Source organism: Neopelma chrysocephalum, unplaced genomic scaffold (genome assembly GCF_003984885.1).
Source record: "Neopelma chrysocephalum unplaced genomic scaffold, ASM398488v2 Primary Assembly neopelma1_22b, whole genome shotgun sequence".
NCBI lineage: Eukaryota > Metazoa > Chordata > Aves > Passeriformes > Pipridae > Neopelma > Neopelma chrysocephalum.
The window spans coordinates 7,339,340-7,363,909 of record NW_020897690.1 but is presented as its reverse complement, the minus strand read 5'-3'; the positions used below and the strand labels follow the sequence as shown (position 1 = coordinate 7,363,909).

Sequence of the window (24,570 nt, the reverse complement as noted above, 5' to 3'; positions counted from 1 at the left end):
TGTTCCACAGCTGTGAACATGCTTGCAAGGATCAAGACTCATTTGCTCTTTAAACATTTCTCTGACACTGAAACCACAAGAAGAAGAGCGGAAAGGGAAGGTGGTAAGGTTGATGAGAAATTATAGTTGGCTTTGATTTCCCAGTCCTCCCAAATGTCTTTAAAATGAGGTAAAATGAACAGCAAGAACCCAAACAACTTCCGTAACTTTCCTTAGAGGAAAGTATAAATCCACATACAGAGCCTAAGTCTCTCTATGCTAGGACTTCCAGAGCTTTGAAGTCAAGCATATGTTGGCATGATCTTGAGAGTGAAGAAAATAAATGGACTCTGTGGTAAATGGGCGCACTTTGGATGTGCTCAGGCTTCTGCTGACTTGTTATCAGGCGCTCTTACCGCTTCCCTGATGATTGGTCACAAGGACAAAGGCTCTGTTTTCTGACTGCAGCCCAGAGCTCTGAAGGCGGTGATCAGAGAGGGGAGATGACTGACATGCTTATAGAAAGGCTACGTCTTCTCTGCATCATAGCACTGTTCACACCAGGGCTTGTTTCTCTTCTGCTCTAGAAGAAATGAAAGTGAGGAACAGACAACAGAAGGAGCTCACGTTTTAGCACCATGGTGAGGTAGATCCATTATCCATCCATCCCCCACCTGTAAGCAAATACCATAGTTCTGGAGACTTGATGACAATAGAGAGCATGACACCTCAATTCCACCTCTTAGTCTGGCAAGCTGGTCCCTAGACTACATGCCTTCAAGTTTTGTGCCAGGAATGGGATCAGAATTTGACCAATGTTATTTTGCAATTTAGAATCAAGTTGTTAAGTATGTCACCTACAAATCAAAGAAGAAATTCCCTGCAATGTTTATAGAAGCTAATTAGTTCCTTTAGTGTCTGTTGTTATTGCCATTTTACTTTGCTTCAGTCTTCAGGTTTTTCAGGAGTATGAATGAGAGCTCTGTTGTTTCAGTGTTTGATCAGCTTGCCATTCATCTACAGGCTTAGGGAAGTAACAGTCAGATTTGTTTATGAACAAGACTGAAGAGTTCACCTTGCTTTGTAACTGGCATAGAAAGATTTCTTCTGGGCAAGAATTCATTAGCCAAAGCTATAACTTCCATGGGAGCACTATGCTTGCCTGCTGTGTTCTTACACAGGGCAATGATTCTAGAAAGCAACCTGAGGGACAGGGGAGAGGAGAGATATAAGACCCTTAGCAAGTTTCTTGGAAATGTTTTTGTTATTTGGCTATCTACTCTGCAGACTGAGAGACAGAGCAAGAGAGCCAGGGAACATTAAGGGAACAAGGACAAATAACATTTTCTCACTGACTGTAATTGCACATGCTGCACAACTGTCAGGAATTAACAGTTTAATTTATGCAAATGAAAAATTTCCTAGGAGTCTCATTAGTTGAAAAAAGATGGCAAAGTGTAAGAGCACTATTTTTAAGGTTAACCTACCAGAATACATCCATTTGTATAGGCATTATCATTCAGCAGCACAAGTTATCCAGTATCCTAAAAGTCCATGTGTTTACATGATCCAAGGTTAATTTTCCAATATGCAAGGACCATAACGGTGCCATGAGTGGAAAACAGTCAATGCTACTTATTTGCATGTGTTTGTGAAAAGAAACACATCACATGCATTTGTGATCTTGTCACATGAGCCTTGTCCCAATGTATGTGCCCTCAATTCCTCCAATTGACAATGATATTGGATCCCCTTTCTCTAAGCAACTTCTGATTTTCCATGAACTTGTAGGAAGCTCATTGTCTCAGGCCTCTGTAACTGTCAGATTTGACTGGAATTTCCCAATGAGTGCAAAAGTTATTGGAACAAACCAATGGAGACATGTTTGGACAGCTGCTGCTCCTGCACAGCCTTGGTTTCCTTAGAAACAAAAGATTGATAATATATGTTGTAATCAATCTTGCTATAAATATGCTATATGAGCATGTTTCTTTTCTAATATTTTATTTTAATTTTATGTAAAAATATGCCATGACTTGCTAACTTTTTTATAATGGTCTTCCATAATCACATTCAGTAATTTTTTGTGGTAAGACGTATTCTGCTTTGTAAGCAAGTTTTGAAGTCGGTGGCCTGGGTAGCTGCTGATGGAGAAGCACATCAGACTCATGTCCTGAAGGCCAGATTGCTGTATTGCCTGACCTTGATACAAAAGGATTTATGAGAGAGAAAATCATTCCAGGTTGCTTCTGCATCTTTCCCTGTCTCCAACCAACTCCATAGCTTGTCAATTTGTACCATTTGATAAAATATTCACCTACAGATTATACAGAATTTCTGAAATATTGTCAAAGCTTTTAATATAAGAAAAAGAGTGCCTTAACTTTCTCTGCAAATACTTCTTTTTTCCTTGGTGGAAACAGAAATGCACCATTGGCTGCATCCAATATTTTGACGGAACTGTCATACAAACATTCGTCACTGTGACACTTTCCTTACTTTTCTCACACTGAATAGAGTTAGTCTGAGGCACACTAGTAATGTGAATATTGCAGTGTGGGAGACTCTCGGGTTTGAAGCCAGTCTTGCTACCTTGCTGTGTGAGTGCTAGTTGTTAAAATTTGCTGTGGTTTCCTATTGTGTGCAAGAATACTAATTCCTTTAGCAGCATGTATGCGTTCAGTTTTCCTCTGTTCTAAAAGGAGACTGTAGTGATTAGAAATGTAAGAGTATAATCATCCTAGATATATTGGACAGCACTTAAGCAATCAAGAGCTAATGCAGTCTTGTAATAGTAGCTTTAGAGAAATATTTCAAACTTTATTCACTCAGATAGCATTCTCAAGAGCCAAAGCACAGCTTTTTTCTTATTTCTGCACAACTGAGCATTAAATAGTGCATTGAGACACAGCAAAACGGGTTTTGCTAGTCCTGTAATACTGCTTAAGGTTGTTTTGAAAACAGCAGATTTGCCATCAGTCACCCAAGGCATCCATTAATTGACCAATTGAAAAAATGTCTGGGAGTATCTCAATTCCATTAGATTATAGTTGTCTATGTTTTTTTAGGGTAAATTCATTTAAATAATTTTGTTTCTTTTCTTTTTTCCATATAACTGACTTTTAACTGTTTTGATTATTTAAAACTTGTATTTCTTTTAGATTTTCCTGTGTTCCGTATTTTCATTTTCCTCTTTTTCTTCTCTGATTGCTATTTTTTTAAAAGCTCTTTTCCTTGTTCTTCTTTTTCCACTCTCCACATTCTTAAATTCCTATACATTTTTTTTTTCTAAACCGGAAATCAGTGACAACAGCCATCTTCAGAAGGGATGTACAGTGTCTGAATGGCATCCTCTTTCTCCCTTAATTATTTCCCAGTCTTACTGTTTGTTTTCTTTTCTGAAAAACATAATTTTTCACATGAACAATATAGTACGATCCATTCTGTCTTACTTTGCCTTGCCTGACACAAGAAAGTGTTATTTATGTGGACAAGTAATTGCTAATTTTGTCTGAGGGGCTCATCTGCTCTCTTTTTCTATACCCATAACCTCTGACAATTTCTGAGAAGAAATTCAGCAGACATAAGCTCTACAATGCAAATTATTGTGATTTACATAATCCACAACTGTTGAAACATGGGGATAGTAAAATGCTCTGGAAACCCTAATGTAGAAATTGTTTATTAGTTACCAAATAAATGGTAATCTCAGGTTTTGTCAATGACACATATTTGTTGGGGAGAATCGGGATTCTGAAGGCACTGCATTTTAGTAATACCTTGTTCTTTAACCCATGAAGCAAGAAACAACACTTGCTCCTTTGGTTGCAGTTCTAAAGCCAGGCATCCATCCAAAGGAGGGCAAAGAAGATGGTGAAGGGTCTAGAGGGAAAACCATTCAAGGAGCAGCTGAGGTCACTTGGCTTGTTTAGCCTGGAGGAGAGGAGTCTGAGGGGAGACCTCATTGTCATCTACAGCTTCTTCATGAGGGGAAGCAGAGGGGCAGGCACTGATCTCTTCTCTGCGGTGACCAGTGAAAGGACCCAATAGAATGGCATGAAGCTGTGTCAGGGGAGGCTTAGGTATTTCTAAGGCATATTTCCTAATATCTACCATTCCTAGATATTAGGAAATGGTTCTTCACCCAGAGGAGGGTTGGGCACTGGAACAGTATCCCCAGGGAAGTGGTCATAGCGCCAAGCCAGTCTTGAGTTCAAGAAGCATTTGGACAATGCTCTCAGACACATGGTGTGACTCTTGGGGATGGTCCTGTGCAGGGCCAGGAGTTGGACTTGGATGATCCTTGTGGGTCCCTTCCAACTCAGGATATTCTGTGATCATAGAATCATAGAATCAACCAGGTTGGAAAAGACCTCTGAGATCATTAAGTCCAACCCTTGACCCAACACCGCTGTGGTTACTAGACTATGGCACATCCAGTCTCATCTTAAAAACCTCCAAGGATGGTGAATCCATCACCTCCCTGGGCAGCCCATTCCAGTGTCTGATTACCCTCTCTGTAAAAAATTTCTTCCTAATATCCAACCTAAACCTCCCCTGGCAGAGCTTAAGACCATGCCCTCTTGTCCTTCTTCTGGTTGCCTGGGAGAAGAGATCGATGCCCACCTGGCTACAACCTCCTTTCAGGTAGTTGTAGAGAGTGATGAGGTCTGCCCTGAGCCTCCTCTTCTCCAGGCTAAACAACCCCAGAACCCTCAACTTCTCCTCATAGAACTTGTGTTCAAGTCCCTTCACCGACCTCGTTGCTCTTCTCTGGACCTACTCCAGCACTGATTCTATGATTCTGTCCTCCTTGACCAAGGGACAGGTAGCAGTGGCTGCTCACTCGCTGCTAGGATGTGTTTTATTTCAGGGAAACAGCTTATGACCATGACATTGAGAAAAAAAAAAGCAAGAGTAAATATTCAGTGTTTTCATGTATTGGTATCAGTGACAAATGTCAAAAAAAGTGTTGCAAAGCCTGGGGGCTTCCTTTCCCCCAGCACAGTTTCTGTACATGTACACATCTGAGCTGTCCATGCCGGCTTGTTTTAAAATAAACCAACTTCACCACACAGGCAGAAAGCAGGTGGAAGAACACTTCACCTTTAATATTTGGTGTATGTTAGGTGAGTTTGGCTCCTAGTTTTGCTTTTTGCTGCAGAAACAGAGCACAAAAGTTGTAGTGAGAGATGTCAGGTTTGTACTGGTGGATGTGGCAGTCTGAAGCTGGAGAAGATAAAAGAACTCTTCTATGTCCACCATTCAACAACCTTTGCATCCCATCTCCTGCAAAGAACTGAGACGTGTGTATGTGTGTCCCCGAAGCTATGTCCCTGTCCACATTTCTACTGTGCAAACTAGTAGTCCAGCATGTGGCTTCAGTATCTTAAAAGAAGCCACAAAGTCTCTGGAAAAAAAAAAAAAGATATTCTTAGCTAATCTTGCTCTTAGGGTCGTGTAATGCCAGTAAGGGAAACACTGCTTTTCAGTGTCTGGGCTTGATCCTTACTTCTTCAGTGGCTTTACAAAAGGACCCACCTAGTTCAGAGATATTTTTTCCCCTTATGCTTCTTAATTCAATTTTCAAAGCAGAAGCATGTTTCTTAAATGTTGTTCTGATGTTTTGAAGTGAGCATTGAAAGGGTAGTGGAGCAGCTGTAGAGAAAGATTGGCTAAGGAGGGAAACTGGTATAGAAGGAACAGTTGGGAGTTTAAGACCTGTAATAAGATAAATAGAAACAAGCTCTGTTGTACACAGCTGTAACTTCTGTTTTTCTGAGAGATTTGTACCCAGTTGCTGCAATGGGGAATAACTTACACTGCCTCACTTCAAACACATATCTAGTGTCAGAACAGCTAGACCACACATGGGTACTCCCAAAATCATTCCTCCTGTCCACAGCCTGGGTGAAACTGCTCTGTAAGCATCTGCATGACTTACTGCAGGAATGACTGTTCTGGATGCACTTTCAAAAGCAGTGGGATGGGGCTGAGCATGCAGATTAAGACATCTAAATGTAAATGTTTATGTTTAGATGTGTGCATGTGAGCTAAGTGTCTGAACCAATGTCAAAGTCACTGTAGGTGATGGAAATCCAGAGTGACTGAAGCCACTACCAGCTGGGATGCTTGTATGTCTGCACAGGATTGGTAGGATTTAAAGGAGAATTGTGCTGTTTTGGTCTGGACTGGCAACTGGAGGTGAGCAGAGGTATCCAAAATACTCCCCCAGAGAATCTATTTTGGAGTGACTTTCTTTACTCGTGATGCCACTTGAACTCACCTTCATGATTGAAATGGGCAGGCTGGGCTTGGGAAACACGGGGGCAAAGGCTTGGCTCTGGCTATCATCTTTGTTGTGGAGCAGAGAGTGTGACTGGCAGGTGAAGCTTTATTCAAGAGTTAGATTTAAGACTCAGGTTATTACTGTACTTGTGAGCACCTCAGCTTTATAAACCTTAAGGGAAAGATTTTCTTGTGGTTTTTTTTCCCCATTTGGTTTTCCATTCATTTATAAATAATTTGTCAAAACCAGAATGATTTGCTAAAACCAAAAGAAGCCAATGATTTGCCAAAGCCAAACCAGATTGACTCCCAAAACTGAGTAGATTATAGGTTTTCTGCTCATCAGATTTTGATTCTCTTTGACTCTCTTCTGTGGTCCTGAGAGCTCATCCAGTCATAACACCGCTATCTCCAGTAGACTTTGTGGGCTCTAACATATCCTTTGCAGCATAATTTTTCCTGAGCCCTTTCCCAAGCCACTGTTGACTCAACTCAACGGTTCTTACAATTTTGGGAGTTCTTTTAACCAATAGAGTTATAGACCCTTTATGAACTTGCCCAGGTCTGTGTGTGTGCATATGTCTGTACATGACCTCTATGAGAGGTCAGACATCCTAATTTAAAACTTGGCTTCACAAAGAACGAACTGTTTGGAGGATGGGAAAGCAGCAGTGAGATGCCTCACCTTTTCCCTCTAATGCGTTCCCTCTTTTACCAAACCCGTAAGTCAAGTGCAAAAGGCGTGAGAGGTCCTGACTCGTCTCCTGGTTGGAGTCTTACCCATAGCAAGAGAGAACAGACAGGCAGGCAGGCATGCAGATTTTTTTCTCAGGCACAGCTGCAATATTCAAAAGGGACAAAGCTGGGAGCACTCTTACTAAACCCACATGCGCACTTTCATGTGGGAAAGGTATTTATTGGTTCCTTGTATCCATTCCTCATTACTATGTACTATTGCCAGCCACAGGAGAAACATGAGTTTTGAAAAACAAAGTTAACACATATGTCCATCTTAGATTTTACTTTATTCTCAAGGTATCCAGATGGAAGCAACATGTTTGATATACTTAAAGCTACAAATTTGATTTCATCTTCAGGTTCATGATTTTGACACATGTAATTTAGCTTATAACAAGAGCCTCAGAGCAATGCACTTTGAGGTCACAGGGAAAAAGCCAATCTTCAGCTACTTGTATCGAGCTGTATTTCAAATTCTCTGAAAGGAGTCAAAATAGAGAAGCCTTTCCTCATTTTTAATGATGTATCAAATTATCACGAGATGAATTCTATTCAAAAGAGAAAAAACCCCAAACCTGAAAGACCTTGCTGTGGATTTTGCAGGCTGATTTGTGCCATTCAGTCATTGCACGACCAGGAAGTGTATTGGCTGAACAGATACTAGCAAATCATTTTTAATACTTCATTTCAGCTCTTTGGACATTAATTTTATCATAAATTTGGAAGCCTGATTTAATTGCGCTAATTATATTTTCCCTTGAGAATTGATGGGTTACTACCTACCATATTCTCACTGTGCATAATGAATCACACTGAGACTTTCTCTTATTTATATCTGCTAAAAGTCTAGGAAATGAGTTGTGATAGGCATTAAAGAAACATGTAAGAAATTACCCTAACATTTGCTACATGTTCTTTCTCCTCTCATAGATTTGTTCTCACATACGATGATAATGATTCCGTTCTTCTGGAAATAATTTCAGAGACTCCGCTTTAATTCTCTGTCTGTGGGGAATCCACTGAAAAGAGAGCATATTTCAGACATTCAAGACATCTGCAGTTCCTCTTCACTCTATTAGCATCCATCCACATCTATTCATTTTTGTATGTGGAAGTCATTATGGCCACCACACTTCCCAGTGCTTGTGATTTCATCAGATGCAATTGTGCACATGTTGGAGGCTTGATTTTGCTGCTACTGGAGTTTGCCATTGAATAGAATAAGGGATTAGATGACATCCTGTGATAGAATAAAGTTCATCTGTCATGTTCAAGTGCCAGTCACCAGGGTATCTTGTCTTTTGTACAACTTTGGAAAATCATGCTGGATCCAGGTCTCTGTATGACCTTTCCTAAACAGCATTCATTTCATGCCATAAAGCTTTTAATCAGTATTTGTGATTTATGTGGAAAGAAAAACAATCCACTCCTAAAATGAAGTAACCATTAAAAGAGTGTGCTTTCTGTCATCTTCATTCCTCCTGTGGAATTAAAAAAAAAAACAACCAAAAGCCTTGGTTTCTTGGGGTGAGATAGGTTCACAAAGGCTTATTTTCCACCCTCATTTTCACATCCTGTCTTATAGTTTTGCTCTGAAATCTTTACCTTTCTCATTGGCTTTTGAAGTCATAGCAGTAGCTAAGTTAGGATCAAGTTCATCTCTGGTTCAGCCTTGATGCTGAACTGCTAGCTGGGGTCTCCTTCTGACCCCACTACGTCCTTCCCCTCCTTTGCAGAAAAGTGAGGTCCCTTTCCTACCACTGTGGTGAAGAGGCCCCTTCCTGGGTGTTTGTGTGCCCTCTCCACACCAGGGGACACTGATATTTAGGAGAAGTCTGCACTACATTGCTTAGGCAGTTGGACATTCTGTAGACCCTCAGGAATTCAAGCAGGAGCTGAGCTGCCAAGGGGTTTCTTCTGCTGATTGGGGGTACCGGGTAGGATGTTGCAAAGCACTGAGTCCAGCGATCTCCACTGAGAGTTGAGAAGTGGGGATCAGCATCTCATTATTTTCCTGACCTGATAAAAACAGAATTGTGAAAGCTACTCATGCTCTAATTTGTCTATATGGTTACTCCTTTTTATAGTTGCATTTTCTCAAATGTGATATCACCTAAAGGTAGACCCTTTCAGATATGACAATCGTTTCCCCTTAATTAATTTTGCTAGTTTGTTCATCTTTGTGGAACAGATCTTCATGAGGAGAAAGAAAGACACATTTCCTTCAGGAGCGAGTTATGAACTCATTAAATTGAAAAGCTGCGATGTTCTATCACATTAGCTTGGTGCCTACAACGCAGCAGTCATGCTTGATAAACGATGACATTAAGAATAACATTAGAGATCACACACACAGGGTTGTGATGGCAACCAGGTTACCTATCTGCCCAGTGTTACACACATTGCCCTCCTCATTTATGCCTTTAGGAATGATGGACCTATTGGGGAAAAAGAATTGATAGGTTTTTCAGTTTATTCTCACAGTTGAAAAAAAATATGTGGATTATAACTGGACTTTGCATTGAGCTGTAATCCTGTAACTTCAGTGCTATGAAAAAAAAACATAATAATGCTATATTAAATATAGAAGCATATGCCATATGGTTAAATTTATTACAGTAATTATTGTTTATTTATGTATTTATTTAGACTATATGTGTGGGTGTATAATGTTGCATAAAGACATAGGAGCAGTTTTCCAGGGTGTCTGTCACTGTCATACCAAAGTGCTGACACTGCTCTGAGGAGGAGGGTGATTGCCAGTTTAAGACTCTAAGTGGCAGCGAGGATTATTTTCTTCTGCTTTTGACCTACCTTTCCCCATTTCTGAATGGCTGGTGTTCAGCTCTTTCTTTAAGCCAGTTTTCTGGATAGGGCTTGCTTATTAAAAGTCACAGTCATTATTTTAAATCACACCACTGTCAATGAATCACTTTAGTGGATCATACTTGCTATAGAGTCTTGAAGGTTTCTGACTTGAGCCGTAGCACAGACATCTTTGAATGATATCCTTGGATATCACTGCACATTTAACAGTAGCAGGGTTTTTTTCTAGAGCCCTTGGTGTAATTTTCACCTTTTCATTGGAACTGATAGTACCAGCACTGTTCCCATGCAGCCTGACGAGGTCACATTTAGGATAACACTGACCACTTCCATTATCCTACTGGTACCTTCTTTTGTTCTCTCTCCTATATATAGTTAAAATCAAATACTTATTTTAAAAGAATATATTTATTGTGCTTTAAATCTAGCCTTGGACTGTGATGCCCAGAAAAGCTTGAAGCCATTTGGGCAACCTTTAGACTGGAGCTTGAGCCCGTGCAGTTGGTATGTATAGCCCCTTGGTTTCCCTCTTACCAGCTGTGCCTCTGCTGCAAGGTTATGGAGACAGGAACTGCATTTGTGCTCCATATTTTTATGCAGCAGCTAAGACACAGATCTCTGGTTCATTACTCTGGCTCCTACAGTGCAAGCAAATTATAATAGTTTAAACACACTTTGGTTTATTTTTAGTCTGAAGGATAACAGTGTGGCTCTTGCAGAGACTGGAAAACCAGGCAGAGAAATTCTGATGGTTTAGTTTTTCTTCCTCAGGACCTTTGTGGAGAGTAAAGCAAAAAGAAGTAGTGGGTGAGAAACATGGGCTATAACTTGTATAAAGGCTCCTGTTAGACTCAGCTTCTGTGGAGAGGGTTTTGTACTGGGGCATCCCTGTCACGGGAGACATGGAAGGGAATTTGGGCAATATAAGCATATGCTTGCTCTGTATCTGATTGATTGGTAAACAGCATTTAGCCACAGCTACTGTGCTAACCAGACAAAGCTGCCACTGGGGAGCAGAACCTGCCCCTGGGGAGGAGCCCAGGGGCAGCACAGAGCTGATTCAGCCCAGGGAACAGCCCTGGCTTTTTCCCTTTAATTTCTATAGGAGGTAAGGCAGCAGGGGGCTCAGAAGATTTAAGGACAAGGCAGTCCTCAAAATCCTTCATCTTACAATTTATTTTCTGTCTCCTTTTTCTAATTTTTTTGCAGAGTTAAATGTAAGGGAATCCGACATAAGAGTGTGTGATGAATCATCATGTAAATATGGAGGAGTGTGCAAGGAAGAGGGCGATGGTGTGAAATGTGCGTGTCAGTTCCAGGTAAGGGCCGCTCACCTTTTTGTTTTGCCATTTCTGACAAATTTTTGAGGCGTACTGAAGTATTTGTAGAATCACTGCTTTAAACATTTCCCTCAGCAACAGGGTTATGGAGTCCTTTTTCAGTGGCACCGATTGGGATGGTTTGTGACTGTATTTCACCAGGGTGTGCTCAGGGAGCAAGTGGAGAGTGTAGCTTCCTTCACGTTAGTTCCCCGCACAATTTTGGTGAGTCAGCCGGTGACAGAAACCAAGGTGGGGAAGAATAGAGGGCCATCACCTGCCAGGCACCCATGGCCCCGCAACCAGCATGAGCAGAGGTGGGGAGTGCCAGGTGTCACTTGCTCCCTGCCTCCCCACCTTGACTCATCCTGCCCCAAGACCCGAGGTGGTAAGGGAGGTGGCTTGGAGCAGGGCGCCCCAGAGTTGTCACACACATCAGATGAAGCTTTATAAGTTAAAAGCCATATTATTACGAATTGTTTCTCTAATACCCAGTATTAGGAGGATTCTTCCATATTCTGCTGGTGGCTAAATGTGGCACATAAGACCCTGAAAGATCTTAAGGCATTTAGAAAATCAAATAATAACAAGATCACCAGTGATCATAAAATTTATGAATTAGAACAGTGAGTTAGTCCCACTCAGGGAAAAAGAAGTATTGAATGTTGATAAAAATGTCATTTGAATTTTTAAAAAGTAATAAATAAAAGTTCTATTTGCTTTGTCAGTTTTTTAGCCTTTAGTTTACAGTTTTTAGAACTATCATGGCAGTCCTTCCTTCCTTCCTGTTCCCAACTTTTTTTTAGGGAAGAAACAACACAGCAGTTCTTTCGCTTTACACTTTATAGCCAGGACAAATGTATCAAATATTATGTATGAGACTTACAGTAAAACTGGAAGAGCTGGCACTGTTATCAGCCAACCCTGGCGTGGACTGTCTTTCAGTGTTTTAAAAATAATTGTGTGTTCTGTTTCCAATAAATAATAAATCAAGGAGAACCAGAATAGCAACAATGTGTACGTGATCTTATGCTGTTTTGGGGTTCCAGTGTTTCAGAGCTGGCTTTTGATGTGGTGCTGTTCACCTATGCTGGGGGCATTGTTCCATAAGAACAATGGGATCCAACTGTCTTTTTTTAGAAAGAAAAAATTCTTAGGAGAATAGGTTTTCTCATCAACCTTCACTATGTCTAACTTATTTACAAAAAATACTAAAATCAAAGCTCAGCAGTGATTAAGAAAAAAGAAAAAGGAAAAGAAATACAACCCTAGGCTAAGCAAAGGTTTAATTTATTTTCTGTAGGCAGTAAATCTTGTGGCTTCCTAATATCCAGGTCATGAAGATTTAAAAAAAGAACTAGCCGGTGTGATAAGCTGATACTATGTCTTGAAAAGCCCATTTTAAAAACCAGTATTGTTTTTAAGCTACTTGCAAGTTTTCTTGTACTTCTTGAAAAAACGATCCCATACTCTAAGGAAAGAAGTCTAAGGATGAGGAGAAGGTATTCTGTTTTTCAGGCACAACAGTTTGAAATCTTCGTGTAACTCTCAACTTTAATTATTTGTCTTATTAGCAGCACCAAAATATCCCAGGCAGCAAACATTCAGCCCAAACTGTTGGGTTCTTCACACGCAAGACTATCTGAGAGCTAACTGGTTTTTTTCTGACCTTGCAAGATTTTGAAAAGGAAATAGACTCATTGGTGTACAGTGGTTCAGCTGAAGAGTCACTGAAAGGAAGAGGTGGGAATGTTAGCCTGTTCTTCCCGAAGTGCGTTTCCTATTCCTCACAGCTGGAATATCACATCCACTGCATGTGGATAAATGTGCCACTGTTCTGATACAGCAAGGCATTACTTATGCTCTTAAAACTGCAGTTTTTAGAAAAATGTAATTGTATAATTATGTTGGTCGGGAGTCCAGGTTCTGGTCAGGTGAGGGTGTTCCTGATGGAGGGGAAATGCCACCAGATGTGAGATTGCAGCCCTGGCTGTCCAACAGAGGTGCATCTTGGGGAGCAGAAGGGCACAGCTATGCACAGCCGTCCCTGAACTAGGGCCAAGGCTGGAACAAACTTCCCTCAGATTGAGGAAAATGCATAGAGGTTTTGGTTGCTTTCCAGGCATTACCACTCCTTCCTCTTTATCTGCCAGCGTTCCTGGCCTTGCAGCATTTCTGAACTGTTTAGTCTTCTGAAACTTCAAGAAGTCATATTTTTAACTCCTAGGAACCCGTTTGGTAATGACTGGCTGGCAAATTTCAGCGTTGTCATTCAAACAGCTATAATGTCATGGCAGCAAGAGCTGTGCAGGCTGCAACCTCTCTGAAAATATTGTAGGCTTTCTCATTTTTGCCAAGTCAGAAAGCAAGATACTGTTATCTCCCCCCACTGTAAATAAAGGGGAGTTATCATGTGTTCACCAAACTTCTGGGAAGGTCTTTTGCCATATTTTGGATGACTTTTACAAAACCTGAAAGAAAAACTGATCAACACCTAGTGAGTGTGTTATGAACTGGTGAGGGAGGTGAGGTGAGAGAGACATCATGGGACTCTTTTTCAATCTCAGTAACAAAGACTTGACAATGAACAGTTTTATAACATCGCCGCTTTGATAAGACAGAATAGGAAAAGGAATATAAACCTTACAACCCATGCAGATGCTGTAAACTCAGTAATCTCACAGCATTGGATGGAGCCTGGATGGATTTTCCCGTGGCCCACTGTACAAAGCACATCCTGTCCATGAAAAGGTGCTCTCCGTTTTGATCGTTTGAGGTATTAGAGGATTTCCTCACAAGAAAAGAACTCTAATCTAAAGGACATTTGCATGAGAACTCTTGTCCATACAGTACCGAATTGCTACAGGTTTACCAAATTGTAAAAAAGGAATCACTTTGTCTTTCATTTTCTATCCTCAGGACAGAAACCTGTAACTTCAAAACATCACGCAGCTACTTTAAGATTGAGCAGAGAATTATCTGTTGGATGATATTGTCTCCCTTGGGAGTCATCCATTAACTGTTCCCTAGAAATGACTGTTCAATATGAGATGTGACAGGACTGAGCTCTGTGGTTGGATGTCTGAGAGCTACTCACTATGGGAAAGTATTACAAAACTGTTAGAAATAACTTTCAGAGCTGACAGCATGATTTATTTCTGTCCGTACCTGCTTAGTTCATTCTCAGTTGGTCATCTATGGCAGGATGACAAAGGATTGGTTGGGTTCTTTTTGCCTTGGGGTTTTGAAGATGCAAAGCGTGTCTGACATCAGTTACCACTGCACGCCCAAACAATGTCTCCTTGTCCACACAATGGAGCAGGGTTCAGATCTCCAGTTCAGCAGGAAGCTATGCAGCAGTCTCAGATATTAGGCAGATTGGTGGTCCCAGCATTTTAATGCACAGTATACGTACAAGGGGTTTCTAATACATCTTTCTTAGAATGAAAGAAAATGGCAAAATACAGGCAGCTTCTGCAAAAGCTATTCGGAATGATAATTTTTCCTTTCTACCTTTCTTTTTATTAAATGTATAAAATGCTACTAACTTTAAGCTTAAAATTTTTCAGCATAGTAATACAAAAGCATTATTATAGTTGTTGACAAAGTAAAAGACCCATGATGTTCATGAATTTAATGAGAATGGTGATTGTTTTCCACCTCCTTCGTAAGATTATTTTCCACCTTCTTTGTAAAACTGTTCTGACCAAACAGGTCAGCAAATCTGCCCTTAAGCACTGTTCTTCTTAAATTTTCCTCTGTTCCGTTTCATCCGCCTGTGCCTAGTCATACTTTCTTGTATTATCTTGAAGAAGTTTTCTCCTTCCTCAGTGTTTATCCTTCAAATAATTCTAGATGCTTGACATATTCCCTCTAACCATTACAAAATCCCACTATAGTTATTTTGTTCTTTTAATCTTTCCTACTGAATTCCTGTGTTCAGTCCATATGGAGTTGGACTATTATTTCAGTGATCCAAGAGGAATACATATAGTGATACTGTAAAGCTAATATATTTCAAATCGTCCTTTAGTGAAAAAGGTTATAAGTTAGTGCTAGTAACACAACTGTCTTCCTGCATATTAATATGCAGTTGAGATTAATCATATGATTTTTGTATGACTGAGTTACTTTATAATTTCTTTTTCAGTGTCACACAAACTATATTCCAGTTTGTGGATCAAATGGAGACACTTACCAGAATGAATGCTTCCTCAGGAGAGCTGCTTGCAAGCATCAGAAAGAGATAACAGTGGTATCAAGAGGACCCTGTTATTCTGGTATGTAAAACATCACTTTGTGTCGCTAATGAATGGTGTTAGTTTTGCCCTTAATTCCAGCAATTATAATTTTTATGCTTTTCACAGAATGCAATAATGTGGAAACCCCATGTCCGCTTTAGCAATGGAATATTTTTATGGAGAAGAAATCTGATACATCTTCTGATATGCTAACAGATTAATAAATAAACATTAAAAGTTGAAATACTTTATCTGGGAAAATAGATTGTGAATGCTTCTGTGGTGTTTATAAAGGAGTGTTGATATTCATCAAAAGGCTTTCAACAAATTTGGAGCAGACTTTAGATTAGTAATTTATTTAGGACTTTTATTTTTTTGGCTATACAGAATTAGTGTGACATCCAACAAGTGACACTGATCATCCTGACTGCCACTCTACCTGTATCCAAGGCATCATCTTTGACTTTGGGTCATTGAAAATATGCATAACTCACAAAATCATGCTACTTCACATTTCTAATGGACTGGCCTTTTTTGTCTTTCTATGCACTTAAAGCATAGATTTTCCACATGTTTAAAATACACAGGACAGATTTTCAATGTCTTGAGTATTACAACATGCTCCTGGGCACAGAAACTTTAGCCACCAGAGGTCTTTTGAACCTCTGGACAGATTCAAAGCTGGTGAGACCAGACACATGGCTGGCTTTCTCTCATGACTCGGTAGCATCAACAGCTGCATTCTTTGGTACATAAATAACACACACACAGAATTAAGTTTTAGGACATCCCTCATCTTTGGATACACAATGCTTACTTGGATTAACCTAAATAAAGTTCTGTCTATACAGCAGCCAAAAGCATGACAGTGGGTCAGATGTGCACTCCTTGCTAGCTTTATGTTGGTTAATTATCAATGGCAATTTAGAGGTATCAGCCTGGAACTCACTGGTAGCTGCAGCATATTATCTGGAAATTAGGGTAAATGCATGGGCAGTGTACCTAGGCCAAGTCCTTGCTGCTGCCAGTCCCACAGTTACCTCATTTAAATGCAGATTGACTGTTTTTCACACCAGCTGCTCTAATGCCTTTGCACAGACCCATACTGAGGTTTGGCTCTTGTTTACTAAGGCCCAAAACAATCTCTGTTGTTGGTCCTAATAGTGAAGGAAACCTGTGTTTTATGCCAAGCACAGAAGCATAATTCCAGCATTCCTCAGGCAGATGACTGAATGTACCTTCTTTCCCAATCTCCCACCTGTAAATTATCACCAAATACTTCAGAAGTAGGAAAAAAGTGCAGTACAGTTTTAGAGCACTCACACATTCCTATAACAACATCCAAGAAGTACAAAGGTTTGAACTGAGGATATATAAGTAAATAGTGTTTTTTAATTTCATGTCCAAATTATTTTAAGATACAGACACACAACATGAAAGTTTCTTTCTCTTACTAAAAAAAAATTCTAGGGTAATGTTTAGGAACAACAAGAAGTGTTTGTTTTTATATGCATTCTACTCTGCTAAGAAAAAGAAATTTCAAAAGTTGAAAAGTTGATTCTTCTCAGCCTTAGCTTGCTGGCACCTAATTACTAAGTTACTCAGATGGTATGGGAATTTTTTTTAACCTTCCTCTCCTTTTCTTTAAGTCCTACATAAAATTCAGGAAACACCGCCAAATTTCTAGCACTTAGTGTAACAGATCAAGAAACATGCTGAAACACAACTGTCCAGAAAGTCCTGAGAACACATATCTGAAACTGAGGATGTAATTCAGGCTGCATACTGCATTTGCACTGGTGCAACTTTAAGTGCTTCAGCAGAGCTCTACTAGAATGGTACTTGCTGCTTCCCAAGTGCCTGATGCGATTCGGGTGGTGTGAGAATATTGGATGATAAAAGCCATCATCTGGAACCTCTCCATGCCCTGCGTTGGATTGTAGGTCACCAAGACGGCAATATATTTGTGCTTTTGATCTATTACACGTATTATGGAGAATCAAATACCCAAATTAAAAAATCTTTTATAGACCCCCATTAATTTTCACTGTGTGCCTTTGAATTTGCTATGAAAATGCTTTGTTCTAGGACATCATTGGAAGGCAAGTATAGACTTAGTGGTTTCCTGTCAGAGTTTTGTTTTTTCAAAGTAAGGTTTCATCCTGGAGGGGTGCACCCAAGACAGTAGGATGAAATTTCCCCTTAGTGTTGTAGCAACTATTTAATATTTAAAGTACATCAGACTTCTGAATCTCATACTTCCCATTTGCTAAGGATTGATACCTTCTGAAGCTATAGGACTGGAACAGACTATACTGAGTGATTTAGTCACTAAATCATTATTCTATTTCTTGGCAGGTAATATTTTGTTTAAATTTTTATGGGCATGGGTGATTTAGCAGCATATTTATATATTTATTTCCTTTGTCTGAGGGCTGTCAGAGTTTCTGAGATTCTAAAATAAGAAATGTTTTGAAAAAGAATCAATTATAGGTGCTTTAGGAATAAACAAAATGCAAGTTTTGACATTAAAAATGATGGTTTAGAGAAATGAAAGAGAATGTATGTCGGAAATGTCGGGATTGCATATATAGGTCCTAATATTGATTTTGACTGCTGCCGGATTTATATTATATGCACATGAAAATGTAACCACACAATGATGTAGTACTTGATTGTACTTATAGATTCTCAGTGTACTGCATATATTTGGAGCCCCCAGTCCATTGCTTTGTGTTGGGTTCTCTAAGTTTTAAAAAAAATTAGGAGCGGGGGGAAGCTATTTGCAGAACTAGAAACAAACACCGCATCTCTGTTAGACTGAAGAAATTATTCTCTTAGGAGTGGCTCATGGAAGGGTCTGCTTACTTAAAATTTGTCAGTGGACTCTTTGCCCTCCTGTTTGTTTTTAGCAATTTAGAGCTGTTGCCCTCAATGGATTCAATTTTCATACTACTTTGAGTTGAAAGCCGCTCTCCTGAATGAGAGGCTCTTTTGGGTTTGGGTGGTTTTTTCTGCCTCTGCACCAAAGCAGACCCACAGTACAGAAATGGCTCCTGTTCAGAAAGAACAAAAAAAGAGGGGATTCTGACTGTAGCCTAGTGCTTACAGCATTCAGATGCTGTGCCTGATTCAAGTGCTTCTTTGTATTTTGTCCAGAAACTCCTTCATGGATAAAAACAGCTTGCAACAGAAGCCTGCGCATTTGTGTTTAAGCATATTTTTATAGAATTATGGAATCATAGAATCTGGTTTGGTTTGAAAGGGACCTTAAAGATCGTCTAGTTTCAACCCCTCTGCCATGGGTAGGGACTCCTTTCACTAGAGCAGGTTGCTCAGAGCTCCATCCAGCTTGGCCTTTAACACTTCCAAGCATGGGACATCCACAACTGTTTCAACAACAGTTTGTTTCAGTGCCTCACCACCCTCACAGTAAAGATTCTTTTCCTGCTACCTAATCTAAACATTCTTTTTTAGTTTGAATGCATTTTCTCTTATTCTCTCACTACATGCCCTTGTGAAAAGACGTTCTCTACCTTTCTTGTAGGCTCTCTTCAGGTACTGAAAGGCCACAATCAGATCAGCACCCCCCAAGTCCTTCTTGGCAGGGTTGATCTCAGTTTTTATAAGTCTATTTGGAAAAGGGTGGCTAAAGTAAAGGTGGAGGTCAGTCACTCCTTCTCTAGTTACTGACAAGTGGCTGGAGGAATGCTGTTTGTGTTCAGCATCTTCACTTACGTGAGGATCTTTCTTGGTAGATCTTGGGTACATGGAGATAACTTTTGGAAATCCTGAATTCATTAAGAGCCTGAAAAGAGCAGGATTGCTTGTCCAAGCAAGCTTGAAAAAAGCGCTACTCTTTTAACCAGCAGCTGCTTGGAAAAATCTAGCCAAGGCTCAATAAAAAGCAGGAACACCCGCTTAGTTTAGCATGGTTACCCTGGAGACGAGAATCCTCGCACAGCTCCCAGGGAAAAGTTGAAAATTGATACAGTGTTATAGAGGATGACACTTTTTGTTTGTTTGTTTCTTGTGATCTGAAAACCCTGAAAAGTGGGAATGGATCTATCTGGTTGCTATGATGTCCTACCAAGTGGGCTTCATGATCTATAGAGACAGATAGTCTGAGCATCAGCTCTATAATTTACATGAATCTCTTGTTACAGCCCATACTGTCTGTGTGATGGTACCTTCCCTGCCACACAGCTACAACCAGAGCCCCTCATGCTTGGGCTGAGTGGTATTTCTCACCTCAGGGCTAAACACACAGGGGAAAGCAGTCAGTTAGAGCTGGAAATAAAAACATGGAACAAGTTGGGTTTCTTTGAGACATTTTAACCTTTGTTTTTCACATGAATTACGTGTTGAACTTGCTCATGTTTGTACGTCAGTTTGCTCTGCCCCCAAACAGCTTATGGTGCCATTTCACCACTACGAATAAGCCTATATACTTAACTCATATAAGTAAATTACACTCCTTCAAATTTCTTAATGAAGCAATACCACATCATAAGGCATATTTCTCAGTGACTCAACAATGACATTTCATATGAGATTGTCTGCTTTGTCAGTAAAGTGGGTTACTATCAATGTAAGAGGAACCCTTTTGGTTTTTGCGTTAATTTCTGTAAAGTAATAAGCTCAGTCTGTTAGACACAGAATAGTGGTATAGGAGGACAGAAAGGACAATTTAGGCAAAAGAAAAACAAATCTCTATTCCTGATACCCCATGTGACAGGAGATTATTTTTAATGTGCGAAATGACCCAGTAACGTGGAATTTCACAGTTTCATCCACTCACTAGAGGGAATTATTCTTAGAAATATAGCTCCTTAAAGAGAAGCGGAGGAGGGAACTGAGCAAATGGAGGGTTTGGTCTTCCCTCTGATGTGAACAACAAGCTAATGTGTGGAAGTAAGAACCCCCCACTCCTCTCTCTGTCTGGCCTCCCTCTTCTTTCCTGTTTGTGGAAATAAATTCAGCTGCTTTCTCCATCACCAAAGCAGGCATGAAAAGAGAGGTATGTGATAAGCGGAGTGTATGCTCTTCTCCTCTCCTCATCTTCCAGAGAAGCTAAGCTAATGGGGGTGGGGAACATTCACTGACAGTAGTTGCCATGCATCCTCTCTCTCCTCCTCCTTTGAGCAAGAAAGGCTGAGGGAGGTTTGTGACTCAGAACATGTGTTTAAGGGCTTGTCTTTACTACTGTGCTAGCTGAAGACTATGCAGAGTCCTGCCCAGTGGGATGCACATACAAAATCCCAAGCCAGCTCCATAGTGCTCTGAAGTAGAGTTAGTTGGCCTGGGGTGGTGAGGAAGCTCAAGTCCTGCTGACACTTTAACTGCTAATGCAAATGAGATCAAGTCAAAAACTGTCACTCATGAGATGCTAATCCAGTCAGTCAAATGTCAGTGAAATAACCATGCCGTTAAAGCATTTTATACAAAGTGATTGACTCAGCTGAGAGGAGTTATTTTGTCATTAGGTGACTTAAGTCATCTTTGAGAACTAGTTTTCTTCTGGAGCTACTTCTGCAGTCAGGTTATTTATGCATTACCCCTTGCACCACTTCTGGGGCCACAGGGTAAAATAAAATAAAAATTCCCAAAATCAGACTTTGTACTCTTCATCGCTTTTGGGTTTAACAAATTTGAATCTTCAACAGTTGAAAAAAGGCTAAGAAAGCAATTTAATTTCAGTATTGAATGATGCTGTTCCTTGAGTAAAATTGTCTTGACAGGGAAGAGAGAGACTAGGGCACCGTGAGCATGGGCAAACTGTATTAAAGGATGCCAGACTTTATGTGGGATGTTTGTTTTTACAGCTGGCTCATGAAATGTAACATCTGTGTAATGTTTAACTATGACAAGTTCCTGAACAAACAGCTGCTGCTGGAGCAATATTTTCATTTGCTTTCTCTTTTTTTCTCCCCCTCTGTTTCTTTTTCAGATAATGGCTCTGGGTCAGGAGAAGGAGGTGAGTATCAAACTCCACTAAAATTTGCTTTTGGTCTCTCCTTTTTTACTATATGTGTGTCAGTTTTACATACATAGCTGGTGTATGAATTAAGGAAAAATTATGACAACTAAAATAAGCTTTAATGTTGCAGTTTTATTGGACCATCTCAGAACAGTATTTGAATGGGAATAGGCTATAGTGTGCATTTGACCAATATCGTTCTTTCAGATTTGATCTATGTAACTTTTCATTGTTACCAGCAATACAGTGAAGTATTTAGTTCCCTATTTCACCTGTATTTCTCTCCTGGAAGAGTCCATTCACAAAAAATTTCTCACCCTTTTTTTTCCCTTGCATTCATTTCCTTAGTGTCTAAAACATCTAGTTATTACTTTATCCTTCATCAAACTTGTTGCCTAAAATATATAATTACTGCATTATGATATCTGCTTATATAAAATATTTTACAGGTTTCTGTTCAAAGCTGTATATTCGAAGAGGGGATGTAGCACAGTTGGTACTAGTAGAAGTGTTCCTATCTTTGAACACATCTTAATCTTTTTCCAAGGATTAAGAAAAATAATAATAAAATTTTATCTTAATTCTATCTTTGATACTACCAGAAATAATATGTATAGAATGAAAAATGTGAGATATAGATGTATAGAGACACAGACAAACTGTTTTCCTTTTAGTCTTTGCTTGTACTAAGAAGATGTTGCATTTCATACTGTTGGGACTGAGTTTTGAAATATTATAAATCTTGTATAGCTACATGAAAATGTACCTTTGGTGGAAAACCATCAGTGGCATCACTGAGTAGCTGAACATAACAGTTAACTTCTCAAAAATCAGGAGCTAGCTCCCTTTTCTTTCCCTGTATTGAAGTGAAGGGGAAGCATTTCCCTCCCCTTTAATAAGATGCTGTCAGTAAATTCCGGGGCTGTGGCTAGCACATGACCATTCTCACCTTTGCTTTCTCTTGAGGCAATGTCTGAAGGAACAATTTTCTGCTCAAACAATACCTTCACAGGTGACTTTTTTCTGATGCTCTTCTTCCTGAGATTGCTCTTTCCCCAGCTCTTATTACTTCTTCTTCTGTCTTTGTTACCCAGACTGTTTTTCTACTACAGCTGCTGCCTGTAAGCAAAGCATTTCTTGCCTCAGTACTGCTATGCAATTCTTGTAGGAGACAGATGACAGTAATTTAGTCCATGTTTCACTTTTATTTTTAGAACAGTTTTAGAAAAGTTTGAATGCTGTTGAGATTTTTTTTTTGCAGTATTTACCAACTGCATACCAAAATCCCCATTAAAGTCCCTTGTAAATGTTACTGTGTTGGTCTGGAAGGGATTGGCAGCCGACTGACAGATGTTGGGATTCTTTAGGTAATTTTATGAGCAGTTTGGAGAAAAGTAGGCTAGAACATGCTGTGTTTCGTTAGCTGCTCTCTGTAGAGGTGAAAGGTCCATGTTCAAATATACTCATTGCTTGATTTAGGGCAGGAGACTGAACCCAAGTCCACCAGCTCCTTTTAACAGAGGCCCAAATGGGTCTCTTTGTCATTGCTGTTCTTTTTGTTCTCACTTGAAATATTCATTGAGCCTGGAACAAAGAGATGGGGAGGAAGGATGCATGCTATGGAAAGTCTTTGTTAGCTGGCACTCAGCATGCCAGTGAATTTGAATTATTTATGCAAAAGAGAATGGCATCAGCCTAGGAGATTTGGTGGTCCCTCAATACCTTGCAGAAGTGGTTGGTACATTGTCTTGGGAGATGGAATATGTAGATTCAGTTCACTTCAGGCAGAAAGAATTGAATCTGGTTCCCTTGGCCCCAGGTGAGTATCTGCATTGCCTGGGTATTGCATAGAGAAGGAACCATGTACCCACTATGTCCTCCAGCAGTTTTGTGACATCAGCCCTTCATTTATTTGGGTTTCTTCTGAGTGCCTTTGGGCCAACTGAAATATTCCTGCTTCTGTTCAGTATTAAAACAGGTGGGTTTAGTTCTTAATTTTAGATTTAAAGAAATAATATAAAAAATGAGAAATTGAAAATCCTACTTGGCACTTTTTTTTTCTTTAAATACGTCTAGGCTATTTGTGACACACTGAATTATTTTTGTCCCTGTGCACCTTTCTCGCTAAACTGGGTGATGGGTAATATTTCTGCAGAACAGTTAGTTAGCATTTTCTGTGTCTGAAAACAATCCTTCAAAGGACGTTTTGCTGTTGGTTTGGTTACTGAACTCTGCTCTGGACAAAAATTCAAGGATATTTTTGTACTCACAGTATTTTTGTATCTGAAATTGGTTTTGTTCCATAATTCAAGTAACTGTATAAGTGTTGCAAGGAAACATTAAAAACCTAAAAGACCTATCCCAAGTTAGGGGAATTTAGAACTAACCAAACTTCTAGAAGAGTGATGAAACTTATTAAAGAAGCATTGTTTGGAATGGAGACAAGAATAAAGGATAGGATCCCAGGTGGAGGATGACCTGCACGGTAGATGTGCTTAGTCGTGCACTCCACAGTCCAGCCTCCCTCCTTCCAGCTGTGGAACTGACTGCAGTACAACTCCTTCCTGGCCCAGCCTTTCCCATTTTCTTTTGGAGGAAGTCAGGATATGCTGAGACAAAATAATCACACATGCCTGAATGTTTAATATCATATTCTTCGATAAGGTTGCACAAATGGGAATCAAATTGCATGGAGAGACTCTGCGCCCTGTAGGTTAGGTACAGCTACTGCTTGGAAGCAGAAGGAAACTTCAATGGAAGCGGAAATATGCAAAGAGTGAGAGAGAGCCAGCAAGTGAGCAAAATTCTAGCTTAGATATTTGTTTTCTTCCTGGGATTTACATTTCCTGCTGATAATCACAGAATCAGTGTTTGCTGTGTTTCTTATACATGCAGTTAGTGTGACTGTGTATGCACCAGTGATGCTTGCACACACAGAATGGATAAGTGCAACTGCTTGTTCAGGAAGCATTACAATGGCTGTGCAGATGTAGTTTGCTGATATATTTTTAACTTTGAAGGAAAGTACATGAAGAAAGTGTCTGAGTTGTGCTCTTCAGTTGGTATAGCTCTGCCTGTGACAGTCTCCACTGCTGAAATTAGCTGTTTGACTCATGTTGCAGCTAAGATTTGTGCTACTGGTTCACACTGTTCTTTTTCATTATCAAAACGCAGAACAAGCTCATTAATGATTCTGAAA

At 39.9% G+C, this 24,570-nt stretch overlaps 1 protein-coding gene across 1 annotated transcript in view; it reads left to right on the top strand.

Moving 5' to 3' along the window:
* Positions 1-24,570, top strand: part of TMEFF1 (transmembrane protein with EGF like and two follistatin like domains 1) — a 118,098-nt gene that overhangs the window by 58,212 nt on the left and 35,316 nt on the right. Inside the window, exons 2-4 of the mRNA XM_027679340.1 lie at positions 11,041-11,150; positions 15,301-15,430; positions 21,342-21,368. Of these exons, the coding sequence (XP_027535141.1) occupies positions 11,041-11,150; positions 15,301-15,430; positions 21,342-21,368 (267 nt within the window). The remainder of the gene's footprint in view (positions 1-11,040; positions 11,151-15,300; positions 15,431-21,341; positions 21,369-24,570) is intronic.